Source organism: Aphelocoma coerulescens, chromosome 3 (genome assembly GCF_041296385.1).
Source record: "Aphelocoma coerulescens isolate FSJ_1873_10779 chromosome 3, UR_Acoe_1.0, whole genome shotgun sequence".
Classification (NCBI taxonomy): Eukaryota; Metazoa; Chordata; class Aves; order Passeriformes; family Corvidae; genus Aphelocoma; species Aphelocoma coerulescens.
This window is the reverse complement of record NC_091016.1, coordinates 52224646-52247545: the sequence shown is the minus strand read 5'-3', so window position 1 is coordinate 52247545 and position 22900 is coordinate 52224646. Positions and strand designations below refer to the sequence as shown.

Sequence of the window (22900 nt, the reverse complement as noted above, 5' to 3'; positions counted from 1 at the left end):
ATGAACTGAATTACTTCCTCTCTTTTGGTAAGTGGACTTTCCATATTTAAAAATACATTTATTGGGGAGGAAAGATCTGCAGAAAGGCAAAAACTGGGGTAGTCATCTGAGGTGCACAGCTCTGTCACTTTTTTTTAAATCTGTTCTATATAATCTTCACTTAAGTCCTGGTTTTCTTTTTATTAAGCAAGTGCTCCAGGGCAGTATCAAATCATTGTATTTTTAAAATGTATTTTGTGACATAAAAGGGACTAAGTGGAAGCTTCTGTTGGTATCTTTTCCAATCTTACTTCACAAAAGCTTTCCCCAGAAAAGTTTCACTGTGGAAAAACTGTCACTTCCCCACCTGGTTAAATTACCTTTAATGCATTTCCACTGTCAGAAAGATTTGGAGAAATAGAAAAGGAATCTGAGTAGCACAGTTGAAGTTATAAATTGCTGCAGCTACAAAACACGACTTTAGCTTGGTGAAATACATTTCTTCTTGTCTTTCAGAATGTATATATCTTGACTGAAAAAACCAATTTAGTAGAAATTATTAACTAAGCAAGGTGGGTACCCTACTCCCCTGACATCAAGACCGTTATCAACAGAAATCCCCCAAATATATTCACTTGAGCACGAAGGGCAGGTCTAACCCTACTTACAGTGTTTATTGCTTCAGACAGATCTGCACAACTCGTTTAAACACAAATGAGCAGCAAGTCAGTGACACTCTGATAGGAATACAGTTACACAGCATGCCAGGGGAAGGATGTCCAATATGTGCAATGCTGATGAGGCCAGAAGGAGTTGCTCACAAGAATTATCTTCAGGCACCCCCACCTCTCTGTGTTTGGCAGAGCACAGCAGCTCTCACCAAGGGCGATTTTGAGTGTTCCTGCTGGTCCTTGCCCCCAGCTCTGAGACTGCTGCAGCTCTGCATTTAGTCAGATGGGGGAGAAGTATTCGAAGTCCTCAGGAGCCGGAGAAACCTTTCCTTGGGTGATGCTTCACAGTCCTTTTCTTTGAAAAGGTGCCAAGATATTTTGGGAACCTTTTAGAGCCTACTGGTGCTGAAGAGGGTCTTAGTTTTCTCAGGAATGGTCAGAGCAGGCAGTCCCACAGCCAGATGTGTGCATGAGAGGGGGATGTACCACATGTATGAGGTTGGAACTAGGCTTTAAGGTCCCTTCCAACCCAGGCCATTTCATGACTCTGGCTCTTGGGGTCTGGGTCATTTTGTCAGTGGTCAGGGCTCCCAGCACATGCGTTGTCACACTCAAATGCTAGATTACAAAAACACAGATTTAGATTACTCTGGTAAGCACTGAGAATTTACCTTGAACATCATCTCGGGACTTTCTATTCATTCTCTCTGTGGAGCATCTTGTGTACAACATTGCTTGACCTTTTGGGGTGAGTTTGAGATGTAAGGGCCAGGTAGGCATTGTACTCTTCTCCACACTGTATGAAGTATTTGAGATGTTCAGTATGAGCAAACCAGCCAAGAATCTGCTGTGCTCTGCAGTTCATGTCTCATTCTCAGAGGTGACTATGCAGGTAGTAGGAAACTTTCTCTGGACTAAGTCTAGTCCTTGCTGTGTCTTGGAGGAGTGACAGTCATCCAACTGCTGTGCAGTAGAGCAAAGGTAATGTTACCATGGGCTGTGCACTACAGAGCTGAGAGTCAAGTTTACATTGTGTATGCAAACTATCAATTTGCACTCATTTACACATGATTTTGTCTAATCTATTAATCAGCAAATGTCACTGTGTAAACCAAGATTTTAAATGCTCTTATATAATGTATGTAAATAATTATTCAGTGTACCTGTTCATGTAAATGTCAGTAGAAACCTAACATTAACACTAGATTACACAATAAATGCATTCATTAAGGAGGCAGAACATTGCAATGCAAATCACTTGCTCTTTTAAACTGTCATTAGGAGGCCTCCTGCACAAAATGCAATTTGAAGAATGACATGACATTACCATTCATTTATTCAAATGTGAGTGATATGTTTAGCTGTGTATTTGTTAAAATATTGCAGAATAATTCTATTCAGCCACTAAAGCTATTAGTAAATAAATATTTAGTAAAAATTTCAGATTTGGAAAAATACAAAAATCTCTCGATAAAGCATCTCTCATCAGATACTTCCAACACTACCAAGACTGGCTGCTCAGGTTCCCCAAGCTCAGTGTGGACAAAGGGTCATTCCAAGGAATGCCTCTGCCTAGATGAGCTGCTGCTCATTCTGAAGCCCAGGGAAGCAGCTGGCCCTACTTGCCCCTTCCCTCCTGGTCACCCCATTGCACTGCCCAGCATCTGAGGGAAGGGGAGGACATAGAGGGCACAGGTCATGGCACCACAGTGCTGCTGGTGGTGCTGCACTGCTGGTGTGAGTTCAAGCAGACAGTGCAGCTTGATGTCTGCCAGAACTGAGCAGGGCAGAAAAGTTTGACTCTTGGCTCACAACCACTGTCATCTAAAATATCCAATTAGAAGGGCTACCACTGAAAATATTTCAGGTGAACTATGACATTCCGGTCATTACTAGCTCACAGACATGTGCATTCCTTTATTCCTTAAATAAACCTACAGTGAACATTGGAGAAGGTCTGCAGACTGTAGACAGAGGATGGGTTTTGGCGTGCAAAATACACACTGAGATATTCACCAGCTCATTCATCTGCATCTATAGTGTTTTCAGGCTGGCATTACATGCTTTTGGTTTCAGCTGCCAGAAGAGCGTAAGGAGTGCAGTAGGAGGGAGTATTTGCTTTGGCACAGCTGCCCTGCCTCTGGTGGTTGTGGCACTACTTAATCCCCTCTTCTCTGCACGTTCAAGGGGCTGACGGTTCCCACGCACCTACCAGTCTTGTTCTAAAACAGCTTGCAGTTGTGACAGCAGCAGCTTTTCTGGTTATTAGCTCAGAGGGTTAGAAATGTTGCCAGGTGTAGTAGTTATGTCTCTTAGACATTAATGTTGTTTCTTTGACATGTAATTTTACCTTAACTAGTTTTTAAAATATTTTGAACTAGCCTGTAACTACAGCAGATTACTAATTGAGGTATGTTAGAAGTGGGCCAAGAAAGCAGCAACAACCTTGAGTGAGGCCTGAGATCAAAGTGGTTGAGAGTCAGGCCTGAGATCAAAGTGGTTGACTTTTACAGCTTCGTAATAATCTCATTAGTGTCTTCAGGAGAGAGCATAACAATAGGAAGAATAACAAGAGCTGTATCTTATATGGATTAAGGAGGCTGCATGTTACAGAAGTAATGGCTTGAGATAGTGTCACATTATAGGCAGAATGTACCCAAAAGCCTCATTACAACTGGCAGGAGAATAAAAGATGCCCATGATTTTGTGAATACAGCAAGCTCCTCCAGACCGCTCTGGTGGAAAATACAATACATAAAATAATTGACTCTCAGCCTCTCACAACTACTGCCACCACTGATTTGCTCCTTGTAGCAATCATGTTTGTTGTTAAAAATCCTCTGAATTAGAGAAGTTATTATGCAGAGGGATGACAAATGGATGAGCCTCCCCTAATCCCAGGAAGAGCTGTACATGCTTTGCCCCGCTCCCTCTGCTGATGCTTGGCTGCAGTTTGCATGGCTGCCCTAATCCCGGCCGTGCCTTCAGCACATACTGCTGCTCACAGCAGCCTGTTTAGCTGGTGCTGATGCCTGTAGGACACTTCGATGTGAATGCAAACTCTCTGTCTGCTCTGGTGTTCAGATTTGGCTCTGAGAGCCTCCCAAGATGTAAAAACCAGTTCTCTCTCCTGCCTATTCCTCCCTTCATCCTAGCCAACTTTTCAGAGCAAATACAGGGGTTGTTATGTGGGGAAAAGCTATACTACAGATCATCATTAGATGCACAGCTCGAGGTAGCTTTTACAATTTCATCCTGGGAAGAATATTTAGGTACAGGTTTTTTTCCAGGCAAAGATTCAGCTGTGTATGCTGATGTTGTCTGGTGGGTGGGCAAGTGAAAGGAGCCTTCCTGATGTCCAGCCTTTTCAAAGGGGACGATAGGCACATATTTTGCCATACTGGCTGCACTCACCATTCTCCTCCCACCCTCCCAGCTGGCTTATTCTAGGGCTTTCCTAGCTATTAAGCAGGGTTTGAGTATATTATCATTTTCTGAACTGTGGAGATGATGGATTGAAAGTCAGTGGGGACCAGGACCTACACCTTGAAGACACATAGTAACTCCCACTGAAATCAGTGCTTGAATGTTTTGAAGATCTGAGTGTGCTTGTCTCACATAGGCATGTTTTAATATGTAACTTAGTACCAATAAATGCAAATCAGTTAAGAATTCTTAAGAGCTTCCCTGTACTGCTTATGTTCCCAGCAGCGACAGCAGCCCTGCCTTTCTGGCTGGCTTTGGTCCCAGTGATTAGTTGATTTGTACTACATGATGCTTTCATGAAGAAAATCAGTATCCAGCTGTTTTTCTAGTAACAACATATGTATTTCCATTTTAATTTCTAAAACATGCTACCCACCAAGAGCAAAATTAGAATGCCTTTGAGCTGAAGTTGGCCGGGCATTCTCCCAATCTCTCTGCTCTCTCTCTCAGAGAAGGGAATATATTGAAAATATTTTTTTCTTTTTATAAAATAGTTAAGAAAGCTCAGTTATGTGGAAAGATTATGTGTTCTCTAGAGAAAGGCTGGGCAGTAATGAAAACTACTAACATCTTAATACAGATTCTCCTCAGAGCTTTTACAATCTAGAAGACCAACTGTTGTAAGAGTGAGTAAAATTTTAGCAGGTAGATGAAACCATGTCCTGTGGGCTTGCAAGAGATGCCTGTTTTTATTGGTGGGTCTGTTTTCCTCTATTTTGAGATCACTTCTTCAGAGCAACATTGGGACAGCAGTCAGCTACAAGCGTTATACAAGTGGCAGTGGCATGGGAATCTTGTAATTCAGGGTGCAGATTGGAGCTGAAGGCTCAATGTTTCCCTTCACAAAGCCCTCATGCAACCATCTTCTAACAACTACCTGATTTTGTAGCTTTTACCTTGTGCTTATATCTCAGGTCCAAGTAAACCATCATGCAAGGTCAGACAGAACTGCCTGCATCTAGTTTCTTATGTTAGAGAAAAGAAACCCGGTGTGTATTTGCTTTAGGGCTCATTGTTTCAGTAGGGAACACCTGTTGTTTGATTCGTGCTTTCGCCTGGTTTGCTGAACAGTTCTGAAATTTAGTATTCTCAGTACATCTGCTTTAATGTTCACATTTAGGTTTGAATGTTGTGAGAAAGGTCTTAGATCTCCTGAAAGTATTTTTTTTCTGTTATTACTTTTCACTTACAAGGAGAAGTGCTAACAGGACTGATCAATAACCTTTCAAATAAGGAAGCAGCTTCTGCTGCTTGCACAGGGAGTGCAGCTGGCACTCTGATCTGGTCTCTTTGGCACAGCTGCAGAGAAGCAGTGCCCTGAGGCACCCTGTGACTCAGTCACCCATCCCGAGGACATCCTTCATTCTGGGTGCCACATTCATTTCATGGCCAGTCATTTACAGAGCACGCAGAAGGAAAACCGCCTACTCCAAGGAATGGTTTTTTGTTCAAAAAATGTGATGTGACCCCCGCTTTATACCCACTGCAGGCACTTGCCCTGCACCAGAGGGCCACTGCACAGGTCAGCAGGAGGCTGGTGACTGACAGATCTGGCTTGGAGAAACAGGAATGACTTCTGGGAGTGACTGCTGCCTTTCTCTTACAGCTTGGACTCTTTTCTCTATGGGCTCCATGCACTGTTTAAAGGAGACTTCCGGATAGCAGCAAAAGATGAGTGGGTCTTTGCAGACATGGATCTGTTGCATAAGGTTGTTGCCCCAGCAATCCGAATGTCTCTGAAGCTACACCAGGTAGGGTATTTATTTATGTATTTATTTTTAACATTTACTATTTTATCTGTTTTCCTAGGAGAACACAGGAAACCTTAGCAACTCTCCAAAGGAACGGATAAAAACAAAAAAAGAGAAAAAGAGGGAAATGGAGTACTTGTCACCTTATTCTAAGAAACATTCTTCACCAAGATGGAACAGTTTGGCATTTATTTAGTTTGCATTCACTTGATTTTCTTTACTGAACCCCCTAGCTGCCCATTTGAAACCATTTTGTAGAGCTTGTCCCCGCATTTTTCATCAAAAGAAAGCAGACAATCTTGTCATATTTTATTTGTGTGGATACTATAAAGGTGGTTTCTAGATTGAAAGGAAATACATTGATTATGCTGATTTCACTGCTAATTTCAGGTCAGGCCCTGTATAGCTTGGAGTTGATTTTGTTCTTGCTCTGGCACGTTATGATTTAGTATCATATGCTTCTATCATGAATGATAATTATAATTGTTCTGGATGTTACTGAACTGCTGTGAATTCGTAGCTGATTCTTTGACACAATAATTTCATGTAGTTATCGCTGGCCATGGTGCTGTGGGACTGAAGTTGCAGTGTTGTGGTATCTCCTGGTGGATTCCCAGTCTGTGCTATTGTTGGTGGGGTTTTGTGAATAAAAATAAGGATTTCCACAAGAACTGTGGAATGCCCTGGGTGATTTCTCTCTCCAGCTTACCCCAAAGCACTGCCTCCCATAGTTTCACACTTCATTTAAAAAACAAAGGATAAGCTGGTATTCTCCAAGTGTCTTTGTCTAGTGTAATCATGAGATCAGAACAGGTTACAATAAAACCGAAATTGTACCTTTCTGTATTACTGTTAAATGAACCTCCCAAAAGACACTCTTTATCAAGTGGCAAGTCACTTGGAGGGAGCCAGCTGGCAAAAGCCAGTATTTTGTTTACTGTCAGTAGTTTCTGTGTTTTCACAAATGCACCTGACCTCTTCCATACTTTTCCCTGTACGACCAGGACCAGTTCACGTGCCCGGATGAGTACGAGGACCCAGCAGTTTTGTACGAAGCAATCCAATCCTTTGAAGAAAAGGTTGTGATTTGTCACGAAGGGGACCCAGCCTGGCGCAGCGCTGTCCTCTCCAACCGGGAGGAGCTGCTGACTCTGAGACATGTGGTAGATGAAGGAGCAGATGAATATAAAGTCATCATGCTCCACAAAAGCTACCTGAGCTTCAAGGTGATCAAGGTACATATGCCATCTTTCTAATAGTGCAGTAATTTAGGGCTGTGGTAATTAGTACTATTTCTGAGTAATGTGGGCAAAAGGAGAAGTTGATTGTAGTTTTTAAAGTAGGGACTGGAGGCCAAAAGAGCTCTCTTCAGTTGACTGCCATTTTGCCACCCACGTTTGTGTATCTGAAATAACATTCCAGGCTTTACCAGGGAGTAGCTGCAAAAGTTCATAAAAAGCTGTTGGTGCAAAGACATGAGGTGTTTGCACACTCAGCCACTGCCATTCTACTTAGGTGCTGTAGTTCTGCATCATGAGTAGCAAACATTTTTGCATGATCTGCATGTTTTTAACCCACCTATAGGTCAACAAGGAGTGTGTCAGAGGGCTTTGGGCTGGGCAGCAGCAGGAACTGATTTTCTTACGCAATCGTAACCCGGAGAGAGGAAGCATCCAGAACAATAAACAGGTCTTGCGGAACTTAATTAATTCTTCATGTGATCAGCCACTGGGATATCCAATGTATGTTTCCCCCTTAACCACCTCGTACCTTGGGACACACAGCCAACTGAGGAACATTTGGGGGGGACCTGTCAGTTTGGACAACATTAAAAAGTGGTTCAAATCCAAGTGGTTAAGGTAGGTGTTAAATTTTGGCTATGCTGATAAGAGACCCTGCAGTCTCAGTTTCACTGTATTTTCTGTTAAAAGAGAGTAATTCTGTATTGTTATCTATGAATAAAAAAATTAATTGCAAATAACTCAGAATATAACAAAATAGTGCTGCAAATAGAACAGAAAGAAAATCCATTAACTCATTCATGACAAAACTTTCTACATGTTCAACAAGATTCATTCAAATCACACAGCCCTACAGACACTTGCCTTATTCCATGGAATTTTACTGTTTATGCCATCTAAATAAGGGTATCTTTTCTATAACTCTGAATATGAGTAAATGTGCTGGTGGGTTTTGGTGAGTTATGCTCCAAAGCTTCGGCAGTTAGATACTCATCCCCAAGTTACTGTTCTTGACCAAAACACATCTAAAAATGTACTTTCTATTCACCAAAACTGCCTGACTTGCCCTAGCTATGCATGATCAGTACCTGACACTGCATCTCGTATTCCTACATGCACTTTTCACACAGCAGTATCTCCCTTGCCTCATTCCCTGCCTCTGCCCTGTTGCCACTGTAGCTGAGGAGAGGCAGCGCACCATGGAGACACGATGGGAGCCAGCTTGCATGCCAAGACCTATGTAAAAATATCAATAATATATCTGATGGCTTAACATCCTAGTTTCCCACCATGCAGCTCATCCCTCTGAGCTTCCCCCAGCCCATTCCTCTTTGCTATTTGGTTACCTCATGCAGAAGTTAATCTTGGGAGGCAACTGTAACATCAGATGAAGAGCCCTAAGGTATTGCAGGGTTCCAAAGCCACTAAACACAGACAAGGAAAGATTTGGCTTGTGTCATATACAATTTTGCTCCAAGTAAGCTTATCACACCATCATCTTGGCCATCTCATAAAATGTCAGAAGACCTGCAGTGGTGTGAGAGAGAACACTCTTTGAGGGCACCTAGGACTGGTGACACAGATTTTCATGTGCAGCAAGTGGCTGACGCTGTGTGTGTTCCTGCAAACAGAATGCGGAAGGACTGCCACGCAGCAGCTCACCACGAGAGAGGCAATGTTGAAGAGGTGGATAGTGGAGGGGGGTCTTCGTCTGGCAACCATTCCACAGGGAATTCAAGCCAGAGCAGCAGCTCACAGCCCACCAGGGATGGAACCCCTCAGCTGCAAACTTCATCTCAAGAGGTCCACCAGCGGGCAGGTATTTGCACAATTTACTTGGCTTTCTCTGGAGTCTTCTCCTGGGGGGTCACATGGACAGATGCTACTGGGGAGTCCTCAAATCCAGTGGAAAACTAATTTTAGAAAGAGAGTGCACTTCAGCTCTCCGAATGACCAAGAACATGTTAGGAGGTGGCTTCCCAGTATTGCTCCAGGTATTTACTGGGAGGGTGTCACACTAAAGTGATTCTCCAAAGGTTCCACTGTCAAGGTCCATTGTGGGTAATTTTTGGCCTAGCAGGTTCCATCCACTAAGAATGCCAGAATGAGAAATGCAGATGGGTGGGAGTGTACATGTGTGATGCAGGGAGCCTGTGTCACAGTGAACCTCTGCTTATTGTTTGCTGGGAACAGCAGAATGAAAGTATGCAAAAATCTTAATTATCTTGGAAGGACCGTGACAATTTATTTGAGGAATTGGTTTGGCTGCTCTCAGGGCATGTGGAGAACAAACAAATGGAAAACAGCTTCTTATGTCTATATAGCAGTTACCAAGAGAAAATTAAATGTTGCCAATCATTCTGTCGACTAACAGCTGAGCCCTTCTCAAATTATGGATTCAGAAGTGCTTCAGACATGTTCTCAGGGTAGAGCTAGTGGCCTTTATGTTGGAAATGTATGTTAAGTAGTACAGATAAGGATAAGCAATTGGTTGGACAGTCACATCCAGAGGGTAGTGGTCAATGGCTCAGAGTCCTGATGGACATCAGTGATAAGTGGTGTCTCTCAGGGGTCCATACTGGGACCAGTGTTATTTAATACCTTCATTAATGATGTAGACACAGGGATCGAGTGCACCCTCAGCAAATTTGCAGCTGACACACCTGAAGGATGGGATGCCTTCCAGAGAGACCTGGACAAGCTCAAGAAGTGGGGCCATGGGAATCCCATGCATTTTAACAAGTGCAAGGTGCTGCACCTGGGTCAGGGGAATCCCCAGTATCAACACAGGCTGGGGGATGAACAGATCCAGAGCAGCCCTGCTGGGAAGGTCTTGAGGGTGCTGGTGGATGAGAGGCTGGACATGGCGCAGCAATGTGCACTTGCAGCCCAGAAAACCAAATGTGTCCTGGGCTGTATCCAAAACAGCATGGCCAGCAGGGGAGGAAGGGGATTCTGCTGCTCTGCTCTGCTCTGCTCTTGTTTTGGTGAGACCCCACCTGAAGCACTGCATCCAGTTCCGGGGCCCCCAGCAAAGGAAGGACATTGGCTTGTTGGAGCAGGTCCAGGGGAGGGACACCAAGATGATTACATATGAGGAAAGGCAAAGAGAATTGGGTTTATTCAACCTGGAGAAGAGAAGGCTTTGGGGTGACCTAATTGCAACTTTCCAGTACCTGAAGGGATAGAAAGGGACTTTTTACATGATCATGGAGTGACTGGACAAGCGGGAATGGCTTAAAACTGAAAGAGGGTTCAGAGGTTTAGATGGGATATTAGGAAAAAAATCTGTACTGTGCAGGCAGTGAGGCACTGGGACAGGCTGCCCAGAGAAGTTTTGTGGATGCCCCATTCCTGCAAGTATTCAAAGCCAGGTTGGATGGGGCTTTGAGCAGCCTAATCTAGTGATTGGTGTCCCTGTCCATGGCAGGGGGGTTGGAACTAGACAAGCTCTAAGGTCCCTTCCAATCCACACCATTCTATGATTCTAAGTTTGGCAGTGGGTCACTGTGAGATCTATCAGTGTGGGATCAGGACTTGTAATGTAAAGCCAATTACTCTACATTTCAACAAGTCTGTGGTATTACTGTATAAATTAAAGAAGAGAACTTGAGGGGTTTGACACTTGGTTGTTTCCCTTTAGATCATTTTGACCTATCATTAAAGATAATGGGCAGGACTGGAAAAAATCTTGCCCTGCATATAAATCACATTGCAAGAATAAAATAACTGCTGCTTTTAATTGAGCCTAGTGCTAAAGAATCCCCACATGCATACACATAACTTGACACAACAGTAATCAGAGTAGCAAACTTAATTGTGATATAATGACCCTGAGCATACCATACAATAAAGTAAATTAATTGTGAATTGTTTAAAGGAACTTATTAATTGGGTGCCCAGAAAACCATGATCAAGAGAGAAAGTGACACTTAGATAAGAAAAGCAACCTGGCTTTTGGTAAAATGAAGACATGCACAACAAATGGAAGGAAATGGAAAATAGCAAATGGAAATCTGTATTCACTCCTGAGTTACTGTAGAGAATGAAACAAGAAGTTTTTGGCTAGGGCCATTAGGGATGAAAAGATGACAATGGGCTTGTGTCTATTTATTTTTAAAGAGTATTTAGGAGCAAAAGAAATCCTAGCAGTGGTCTTGATCTGTTACTGTATAGAAAGGTAGAGTTGCCAGTATGCAATATGTAGAAATGAGAAATGTCTGGTTTATATTGGGAAAAAATGCAGATAATCTATTTCTATGATCTGATCATGAAACAGTCCCTTCCATCCTAACAGCTACAAAGAACATGAAAGAGTGGCTATCAAAGCTATATCCTTCATTGAGCAAAGCCAAATGACTCATTCAAGAAGGTTTTTAAGAGAGCTGGTTAAAAAAAAAGATCAGTTCGATCTCAATAAGCATCAGGACATTAGGGCAAGACCAGAGCACTGGAAAAGAACTTACTCTATGCCTGTTAAAAATCAGAATATTCTTGTCCTGCCACACACAGTCCTAGTGCCCTAATCTAAGGACATTTTTAGTTCGGAAGCACTTCAAAGAAGAGCCTAAAAATGATCAAAATTCTGGGAAATACATCTTGTATTGAAAGATAAAGTGCTTTCAAGCCATTGGTATTGTAAGAGTTGCCTTGATTGTAGTCTGTAAGTATTTACCTGGGCAATGAAAGGTGACCAAAGACCACTGATCTGAGCAGACTTGGATATAACAAAGCTAAACAAATTCAGGTTTGAAATCAAGAGCACATTTTTAATATTGAGAGAGTAAATAAATTGTGAAAGAAGAGACTAAGGGTTAAGGTGGATTCTCCATGACTGGAGATGCTGGATGCATTTTTAAAAATCACAGTAGCAATTAATAAAAGCACACAGGAATTAATTCCGGGAAGTTCTGTGGCCTATGCTATATAGGACAGTAGACTAGATCATCATAGCTATGATAATGCTATGTGCAGTATGTGCTTTGTTAAATGCATCCAGTGCATTTAACTTCTTCATATTTCATACTGTGTTTTGCAGCCTGGTATGCCTGAGTCTGCAAAATTGCAAAAGGCAATGAAAGCCCTATATAAAAGTGCAACCAAAGTCAGGAGCACTGGAAACGTGTGGGGTTCTCCTCCAAAGTGTCCTTATTTCATGATGCAGTTTATAGACCAGCCTGTGTTTTCAGGGACAGAGTTTTCTATGCATAGATGCGGGTGGTCTCCTGCCCAATGCTCTTGCTCTAACCACTGCATTTGGGATGAATATAGACTACTTTTGGACAGGGGTCAGCTTCGCAATTTAAATCACAAACATCTGTTTGGCCACGCTAGCCCCGGCGCAAACTAACACACCACAGCCCCTCTGTTCTTAATTCCAGTCTATTCTTTTTATTTAAGAAAGGTAACATACTGAAATAACCATCAGATGTAGAAACCAAAGCACTTAAGTAGAACCCCAGGGTCTGAAGAACCTGAATCCCTGCGGAGGCCGGACATGCACACAGCCACCGACACGACAGCCAGGCCGGCGCCCATCGCAGCACGTGCCCTCCTTACTGATCACTGCTGAAGGACAGAGGACACTGGCAGAGCGATATCAAGGGGCCATGGAATCACAGAATATCCTGAGTTGGAGGGGACCTGCAAGAACCATCAAAGTCTTAACTCCTGGCTCTGCAAGGACCACCCCAAGAATCACATCCTGTGCCTGAAAGCGTTGTCCAGGCGCTTCCAAGAGCCATGTGCATCTGTCCCATCATTCTCCAGCAGAGATTTTGGGGCTCTTATTACTTAGGAAAATTATTTTTTTTTATTGCTTGGACTATAAAAGTAGAGCTAAAGATACATTGTAAATGAGGTGTGAAAGGGTCCAATACTTGCCAAACCAGCTAGGTTTTACTGAGCTCCAGTTAGGCTGTAGCCCTAACTCGTAGCTCTGCTCATCTGACTCTCTGCCAAGTTACCTAAATTCTTTTTGCTTCAGCATTTGAAAAATTGGGATAATGATACCAGCCTCTGAAAAACAGGTCTGTGGATGTAAAACAGCATGTTTCTGCTGTATAATGTAAATGGCTTGGATATGAAATTCTGCATTGCTGGAACCTGCATGAATTCAGCAGTCATGTTTTTAGAAGATAGTGTGAGATTTATATTCCTTTATGCCAGCAAAAGTTCAGTATTTGGAGGAGTTTGGGTATTGGGGAAAACCAAAGGAAAAAAAAATACGAACAGCTTGGAAATGCCTGCCAGAAAAACTTGTTTCTGTGTTGATGGCTCTCAACAGATTTTCTGGCATCAACTCCCCACCCCACAGCTATAGCTAGGAAACCAAAATGCCAGCTTGTGTTAATGTTTGGAGTTTCCTGGAGAGCAAAAAAAGCCAAGCAGGCACGCTTGTGACTGGGTATTTGCTGTGTAAGCCTGGGTTAGAGCCTGTCTACAGAAACAGTAAACTCTGCTGAGGCATGTGGCACACACCAGCCCAGAGCTGGCCATCTGCAGAATGCCTGGGTACAAGCAGGCCTCTGGTGGGTGCACTGGCCAGGATTTTATGATTTATTTTTCATTCTATGGCTATTTAAATATACAAGCATAACAAATACAGGAATTGTTTGCTTGATTGACAGAAGGTGTTGATAATAAATGTTAAATATGGGGATGTATATGTACAGGAAGGATTTGTCTAGGCATGGCAGAATAGCTCATCTATAGTATCTATAGTATCTATACTGGATACTTCCTGTATCCAGTAGTGGCTGCATTGAAGTGCTTCACAGAAAGGGACGAGAGCCTATGTGGGTCTCATTCAGACCTCCAAGAGTGTACCCTATCTAAAACCATTCACATCTTTTCAAGTCTGTGATGTACTGTAAATGTCTCTCTTGGAACTCAGAGTTTACTGTTAGTCTTAAAAACTGTCTTGTGGCTTGAATGCTGTATTATTCCACTTGGCTGAATTTTCAAATTTTCTCTCCCCGTATGCAGGAATAATTCTTTTAAATGTGCCATTGTTTTAACTTACAGGTTTTGGGTTTATTGTTGCATTTAATTATACCAAGCCATTTAAGGTGGATGTTCAACATTCCATTAGTGTGGTTGTCAAAGGGGAGCAGAATTACAGCAGCACTGTGCTCAATCATTCACTGGGCTGGTTAAACTGCACGTAGCAGAACAGCTGTGAGCCTGTGACTAGAGTGCTTTGCTTGGGGTCTCTTCTCCTTTCCCTGTCTTTTGACTCAGTGCACAACCTCTAGAGCTATTTCGACCAAAACTCAGAACACCTGTAGTGGAAAACACAGAAAGATTCATAGGTTTAGGAGTTTGTTACTTTTGCTATTCTTGGAATTCTTATGCTAATAAAACCAGTGGTAATATGCCAACAGTAATATGTACACATGGGACACTGTCAATAGCATGGAGTTCATCAGAATGCCACTTAATTAAATATATTAATCTTTCTTTTGAAGGCAGGAGAAAACCCAGGAGTCAGTCTGTCCAGGCACACACTGCTTTAAACCAAAGGCCCCCTGCTTCAAGTCTCTCTGGACCAGTTGTAGAAAGCCGCCAGCCTTTCATCCAAACATCTACATCTGCCCACGAAATTGCCCAAAGGCTTTCTAGTAGTCAGCTGTCATTCCACAACTCGGCAACATCTGTGTTTTCTCAGTCCCCTGCTGTTCCTGTTGCTGGCCAGCTGACTGTGCAGGACCGAGCTGCAGCAATGCTCAGGTCCAGCCTGGCCTCCTCCACCAGCTCAACTCTCAGCCTGCTGTTCGGCAAGCGAAGTTTTTCAAGTGCTTTGGTGATTTCTGGGCTCTCGGCTGCCGACGGAGGCAACACGAGTGACACGCAGTCATCCAGCAGTATGAACATTGCCATGGGGCCGTCTGCCAGAGCAGCAAGCCAGGCAGCTCGGGTAAGGCTGAAGCTAAAGCAGCAGTACTCAGTGTGAGCACCTGTACTGCTCACCTGTCTGGTTCTGAACTGTCCTCACCACCACCAGGCTTCTTCCTTCTCAGTGGTCAGAAAACAGGTTTTTTCCGAAACAATGTTGAAATTTCGGTATTTGTTTTGGATTTTGCTGCATCACAATGAGACTGTTTAATATTTGTGTGCCTGTGAGAGCATTTGTGAGTAACTGATGGGGGGGCTGTTGTGCACACACCTGAAATTGCAAACTGGGACAAAGTTGCTCTTCCTTTCACTCAAACCAGGGACTTGGGTCTCCATTTTCTGCAGCCCAGGTGATGAGTACCATCATAAGCAGACTAAATAGCTCCTTCCTTGCCTGCTTATGCAGGACTTAAAATTATTTTATCAGAAGGAAAAGGAATGGTTGCCCCTGAATAGTGCACTTGTTCTGTCCCCTCTCTGATCAGAAATTCAATCCAGGACCTGAAACCTTGTTGCTGAATGTTAGTCAAAGGAATTCTGTACGAAATATTTACCAAAGGAAACCAGCATGCCCTGTGATTAAGCATTTTCTAGCAACAAAAGAGTACACACAAAAAACTTGCAGCCTTCTTCCCAACAGACTCACAGTTTTATTCCTATCTTCCCTGAAAAATTCAATTCACATTGTAGAGTTACTGTTTTATTGTCTACTTAAGTGTATTTATTTAACTTTGGTTGCCATCCATTGCTGTCCTGAACTTTGAAAATTGACCTCAGCACGAGAAAGCAGGAACATGAGAGGATGGACTAGAGATGAAAGGTGACTGCAATCACACAACATAATTAGACTTTTTCATTTCACCTATCAAAATAGAAACCAAACTGGTGACAGGGGAAGACTGTGGATGTAAGTCCCAAGCACTTTTCTGTTACTATCCTTCTGAACTATAACTTCCCTGGTACCCAAAGAATTCTCTAAACCTCAAGCGAGAAAAGCTCCTTAGCCTGTGTGTATTTTGCTTGCAACCCAAAAATACCATGTGTGGTACAGTTCCCTAGCGTTTCACCATGAAATTCAGCAGGAGTCGACTGAACATTACTCATCTGGGTCCAATCCTGCTTTGTTATTGTAACAAGTATTAATATTTCCACACATACAGCTGAATAGATCCAATGACAAGGCACGATTCCAACTCTCAGGAGTTTATGGCCTAATTTGCAAGAAATCAGCCAGTCTGCGATACTAATGGTAGGATTCACCTCGTCCAACTTTAAGCTATCTAAAATTTGGGCATGATGTCACAGCAGATTGTTGGTGAGGTTTCTGTGTTCAGTGGAGAGGCCAGTCCATTTCATCCTTAGAGCTAATAGGAGGAAATTTTCCCCGGGAGACTTGTATCTCTCTGCCAACCACTGGTAGCCTAAATGACACAGCAAGACCACATGGTTAAATTTAGATGAGGTGAATCCTGGTCAAAGGAACTGCTCAGAGTCCAGGTGCCCGTTTGATTGAAAGTGGTAAAGAGGAAGTGTTTCATTTCAACGTTCACACAGCAAACTTCTGGAATGCTTTTATCCTAATGGACTCCTTACAGTGGGGCGGCACTACGCTTAACGTTTTCGGACTGATAATTGCATTCCAGTTTTGATGAAAAGGTTTCTTTGTAAGTTGGATTTAAAATTTGGTGTACAAAGCAAGCTCCAGAGCAACCCAATTTAACAACTTAGAAGTCAACCCTGCTTGAAGCAGCAGTTTGGACTGGATGACCTCCAGAAGTCCTTTTCAATCCAAATTCTTTTACAGCTCTCTATACATGTACATCTGTTGTACTAAACCTCCAGCTCCTGGTCTGCTTTTCCTTCCAAATTTATGCGTTACACAAAGTGTGACAAGTACCTCTTCAGAACTCCCTTGTGAATAATGCATGTTAAGAATCCCATGGAGTTTCACAGAATGACATCCCTACGTCAATTTTTTAAATTTTTTCACCTGTCACTTCAAAAAATAGCTGAAGTGTTACTTAGAAATTTCCTAAACTAGTTGACTTTTTCTTTCTTACTTTCCAGCAACTCACTGAGACCTGCGAAGCAACGGATGCTGCGGAACCAAGACCACAGCGGGAGCCGGGTGCGGCCCATGCCCTGTTCATGAGTCGGAACCTGGAGTGCAGAAGGGCCAGCCAAGAAGATATGGCCCTGGAAGACACTGCTTCTCAGCAGAGCCTGTCTGAGGAGCAGTAAGGAGCATTCCTAGCACAAGGGCCACGCGCTTCTTAGCATTAAATACAGAGTTAGGTCAGGAAGCTGCACATGGGTTTAGGTTCTTTCAAATGTAATAAGCAACCTCCAAATGTTTATTTTTCTAACTTCTACACAAGAATATTACAGGGCGGATGTTCTTCAGCTAATGGCCTTGGCATGGGTAGGGTTGGAAGATATCCTAAAAAACACACAGTGCCACTTCATCTCAGGTTCTTGTAAATCCTAGAACAATGAATACAACCTGTTTAATGTTCCTTCCCCTGGAATGGTTAGAATCACAAAAAAATACAGTAGGAAATATTAATACAACTCAGTGAAAAGCACACAAGACATCTCTTTCCTGCCGTAACTAAACAGCTGATTGCATGCAAACGAATTGAAATTTGGTACAGAACATAATAGCAAAAGGCAACTAAGACCAGAAGCAATGAAAAGGACAGTACAGTGTCCTGCAACATTAGAGCTAAATCTGATTTTTTTTCCAACAGCAAATCTCTTCTTTTTCTTTGACATGTTATGCAGGTGCTAATGCTGAATAGCAACATAGCATCACAGACTGATATACTGCATGCAGCCATACTGAATACTGTGTGAACGAGCCACACTACACCGATTAACAAAAGTCAAGCGTAAGAAAAGAAAGTATCCAGTGCATGGAAAGTCTTCAAAGCATACGGTGCACCTTATTTGCAAAGCAGCTTTGCATAAATTAGGTATTATCTTGTGCTCCTGTTTGGTTTACAGCAGTGTTTCTCAAATTCTAAGCAACAGTACCCTTAGGAGTTGCAAAAAGGCCCAGAGGAATCCTCCTCAAGGACAGAAAAGTGCAAACCAGGCTCTAATTATTGTCTGGAAGCATTTGTGTTAGGAAGGGAACAGCTAAATACCTTTAATTGCTGGACACAGCTCACTGTCCATAAACACTTGTAGCCAGTAATTACAAAGCCTTCTGATTTCCCTCCCCCAGAGAAAACCGAGCTGCTGCCAATAAAGAGAGATGATAGAAAAAAGGAGGCCATGCCTTCACAAGGTTTGAGAAACACTGATTTACTGGAATGCATGACTATTTTGAAAACCCAAAAGGCTACAACAAATCCTTCCTCTGCTATTGAGTCTAAACAAACACACGCGTGTTTTTTTTCAATTAAAAAAATTGCAGCTATCAGTGTCTTGCTGTTCCTCTTTACTGTAACTACCATAGATTGTTTTTAAATCTCAACACAATGATGTGCAGCCAGGCTGTCTTGTCCCAATTAACCAGATTTAACAAGAGATGCTGTAGCTAAGTCTCATTATTGTTAGGCAATACTCAGTTGCATTCTGAGCTTCCTACTGTGCCACACTTCAGATCTGAGTATTAGAACTAAATAAGACCGAGTGAAAATAAAATGATCCAAGTATGTTGTGTGTGGCAGCAGTTTCTGGGTCTTCTTTTCTATTTGCAATTGTTTTCACTTGCTTTCTTCCTTACAAAATTAAGAAACCTATTATTTTTTAGTTCACTGATCATGAACTGCTTCATTACAAATGAAGGATGGAGGTTATACAGGTAGGCTCCTACTAACAGCCACCAGCCCCATTTCTGCTTTGGGGACTTTTGCATGGCAATCCACAGGATAAACCATCACTGCTTTGTCTTCCTGCATGAAGGCAGGGCAAACAGGTGGCTCCAGAAAGCACCAAGAACTTTCCCATACTCAGCCTCACTTAGGCCTCCAATTCTCACATATTTAAGTTTGAATCCATTTCCATCAAAAATAAGTAATTCTAGTAGTCCCAATCAACCTAAATATTCCATTTATCCAACTCAAGCATACTAAACCAGACTGGGGAATGGCTGCACAAATCCTTTCAGCAGCAACCACTGTATTTGCTTAGCATGGATGAAGGCCCAGCAACAGCACCTTCCCCCAGCACCACATCTTCTGCAAGACTCCACCATCTCCACCGCCTCTGGTACTGCATCCTAAAATAATGCAGCTGCCTCACAGTTCCTGACTTAGTCCAAGCCACTGTCCCCTGGAGCATAACTCCTTGGGGACAGCAGTTGTGCCATGAAGTCCAGCCTCCTGCTGCCCACACAGGGTGGCTGCCAGAAAGGGCAGGTTCTAACACCTTTGTGGAGTCACAGCAAGCAAGCACAGCAAAACAGGAGCCAAGATTCAAAAATCAGTTGTTCTTTTGTAGCCATGTCTTAACACAGTTTTTATTTTTCCTTAAAGTTGCTGTTGTAGCATAGTGGGTTGAAAAAATGCAAGAGTGACTACTAACAAGTATAACAGAAAAAAAAAAGAATCAAAATGAGCACAAACTCTCCCATGTTAGATTTCTTTGTATTTTTGGAGATAGTCTGCTGTTATATTAATAAGACTACTGCTACATGCAGCAGTTTTAAATATGAGCCAATCCTACAGAATAATCTGACATAATGGTTAGAAATGAAACCTGCAACTAGGTATAAGGTTGTATCCATTAAACACACCTTAGACTTCCCCCATTTTTGCATGAGGTAGAGATACACCCAGTTCTGTCCCTCTGCTTGTGACAGAAGCAGAGCATTTAGGGCTCTGATGCACATCAAGCTAATGCATAGGAACCCAACCTTTACACAAGGCCTAATTTCAACAGTAAGCTGCTCCAAACAGCTCTGCATAACACCAAAAGTCACCTGAGTCAGCACTAGTGCCTTCATACACATGAAGGCTCTGAGTCATACCTTTATTCCTGAAAGACTTTAACAGCTTGATACTTAACCTCATGCATGAGGTGCTTCAGAGTTGCAAGACAGAAGTATGCCACTTTTTGGGCAGGTTTTGGCCTTTAAATGAAAAGCAACACAATTTTCATTGCCCTTATGTCATCTGTGACACTGCTGATGGGTTTCACAATGCCAAATACTGTTAAAACTTGGCCCTGAAGTTTCTCAGGCTTAATAGTTTGCCTACAAGTCTGATCTCTTGCTACAGCTGTGATGCAGGAAGGATGCTGCGACCACCACCATGTAAGTACCTTTTATCAAGAGTTCCATCAGGGGTTTTTGCATCGGGTGCTATGCTCGATTTTTCCAGAGCTGTGGAGCCACTTACCTCATTCAGCCAGCCCAGAATGTTGTTTCTACAACATGAAAACAGTGATGTTCCTGTCTTGTTAGCAAGCTGAATGCATCTTTTGAGGAAATCAAGTGGTCAATCCACAAGACCATTTGTACATGCAGTTCTTTCATAGAAAAGTCAGAAGGGATGAAGAGATGGAGGTCTTATCTGCCTCCCCCCAGCTTCACCTCAGATAACATCACCACTGCTGAAGAGAAACACTAGGAGTGATTATATCCACACTGTCTCAGTAACCAGAGAGGAACACAAACAACAGAGCAGGTTACAGGAGGGAGGATAATGAGTATATGGTGAAACAAGCACAAACACAGTATTTCAGCCTTTGCACTAAGCATGGGATACTTACCTCCCTCACATTTTGTTTTCCTAAAATTTTCCGAATAGGCTCTTGTTTACATCATACAGTAGAAGCCAGTTGCTACACTCCTAATGGTGAAACACAGCCTGAAGCTCTGGCAAAAGGACTTTCAGTAACTTTTTACTGAAGCCAAGCACTGGCTGCTGAACTGCTCACATCCACCAGGCCCAGCCTGACCTTTCAGCCCAGCTGTTTCCCACCACAGCAAGCAATTAGGAACCAGTGATGGACATACTCTGCAGAGTTCATTCCTGTTCATCCAAAAATAAAAGCCAGAGGTGCTGGCTGTTCCCTCCACTTTGTAGTGTCATGCAACTCCTTTGTGAGGAACTGAAGTTCTTCTTGCAAAGTCTCACCTCATTCCCATAGGCAGAAAATCTTGGCATTCACTTCACTGGAGACAAATCTCAATGAAAAGGACTTACCAGCATGAATCTTTTTCCCCGACATGATGACCAGATATTCTAAATATCTATGAATGATATTTTGACACTATTAAGTTCTTAGGACTCTCTGTGATGCCATTCACAGCTTTTTATAAAGACTAAAGAATATTAGAATAAGGCAAGAAATGTCATCTGCATTTACCTCCAGCCCACCAACTGACAACTCTTCTCTTACTGGAAAATTTAAGTTAAAGATTAGCTGAATTTTGTGCAGTTTATTATAGAAGATTAGAATTACCAGTGAGTTTCTCCAGCATGTGATAATCATCTTCTCATCAATGCATTTTGTAAAAATACCCAATTATTGCTGTATTTAGATTACTCCCTGGATGAGGAGCTGGTATTTAATTACCATGTTTCACTAGTGCTTGTACATCTTTAAATCTGCAACACAGACATATTACTTATAATTAACTTTGCAGTAGGTCCAGTATCAAAGTTTCACCTCTCTCACTCAGTTTTACAAGTCAAAAATTGCCTAATGCATGATAAATAATGCAGGCCCTGTTTATTCCATGCTGTGTGCAATTTTATGTTGGAATTACAAGCCTTGTTGCCAAAAATGTCCTTGATTGTCAGGCTTCAAGACAGTAATTGGTACCTCACATTCTCCTCTTTTTTGCACCAATTAAAACCTGCAGGTGCACTAATGTCATCTGGAATCTAGCTGGTACATCAGAGGTGCTTTTCAGCAAATGTGTGCTATTAATAAAATCAGCCCATCAGGGGGATTGTGGATGCTCTGTTTGCTGTTAGTGCTCTCAAGGCCTTCCAAGTATTTTGCTAGTGCAAGACCAGACAATAAATTTTTACCTTTAAAGTAAACACAGGTTGTCATAAAAACTTACATTCAGTTGGAAATACAACTTTCTCACTCACTCGATGTATATTTGAAACAGGCAAATGGTATCTTCAGGACCGTCTGAGATTTAAAGGCCAGACATGACTGTTAAGGTCATCTACATTCTCCTGCTGAACACAGATCACAGAATTTCTGTCTGAGCTAGAAGTGCTTTTCAAGAGAAACAGACAAAATGGGCTTAAAAAAAGAACAACAAATTGATGACTCTCACCAATCTTGAGATAGGTAGCGGAAAACAAGAGACACTGATGTTAGGAACAAAACTATGCATTGGTTTAAAAGGGCTGATACTTCACTCACAGTTCCAGAGAAGGAAAAATTCACCTACATTCTCTAGTGACCATCTAGCCTCAGTACAAAAGGTGTTGTTTGAACCATGAGACAACAGAAGTACTATAAGCACTGATCAAAAGTTCCCCAAACGTCTTGCTGTAATTGTTTGGGTGTTCCCCTCCCCCAAAATGATGGGACTACAGTAGGCATCATGGTACTACATGCAGGGCAATACATCTACTTTTATGTGGAATAAACACCACTTTAAGTGATCTCCCAGCAATACTGACTAAAGCAGAATTCAGACTGACTCCTAACAGAACTCCCCTCCTTGGCCTCTACCAGAGAAGTGTCAAATCTCTCCATTTTTTATTTAGCTTTAAAGGTCAGTCCTCATTTAAGACTCAACAGCAGTCCCACTAAAACCATGGTAGATTTTGGGTAACTCTTCAGTCATTGAAAGAACTATTCTTTTGCAGCATATTTTTTTACAGCTTAAAAGACTTAACACTGAAACAGGAGGGCATCCAACACTTAGGCGCAGAGAGGTTTCTGTTCAAAA

At 42.4% G+C, this 22900-nt stretch overlaps 1 protein-coding gene across 1 annotated transcript in view; it reads left to right on the top strand.

Moving 5' to 3' along the window:
• PCNX2 (pecanex 2) overlaps positions 1–19724 on the top strand; it is a 151250-nt gene extending 131526 nt beyond the window's left edge. Inside the window, exons 29-34 of the mRNA XM_069010280.1 lie at positions 5743–5887; positions 6892–7122; positions 7472–7746; positions 8760–8947; positions 14598–15046; positions 17092–19724. Of these exons, the coding sequence (XP_068866381.1) occupies positions 5743–5887; positions 6892–7122; positions 7472–7746; positions 8760–8947; positions 14598–15046; positions 17092–17265 (1462 nt within the window). The 3' untranslated portion in view covers positions 17266–19724. The remainder of the gene's footprint in view (positions 1–5742; positions 5888–6891; positions 7123–7471; positions 7747–8759; positions 8948–14597; positions 15047–17091) is intronic.
• The last annotated feature ends 3176 nt before the right edge of the window (positions 19725–22900 follow it).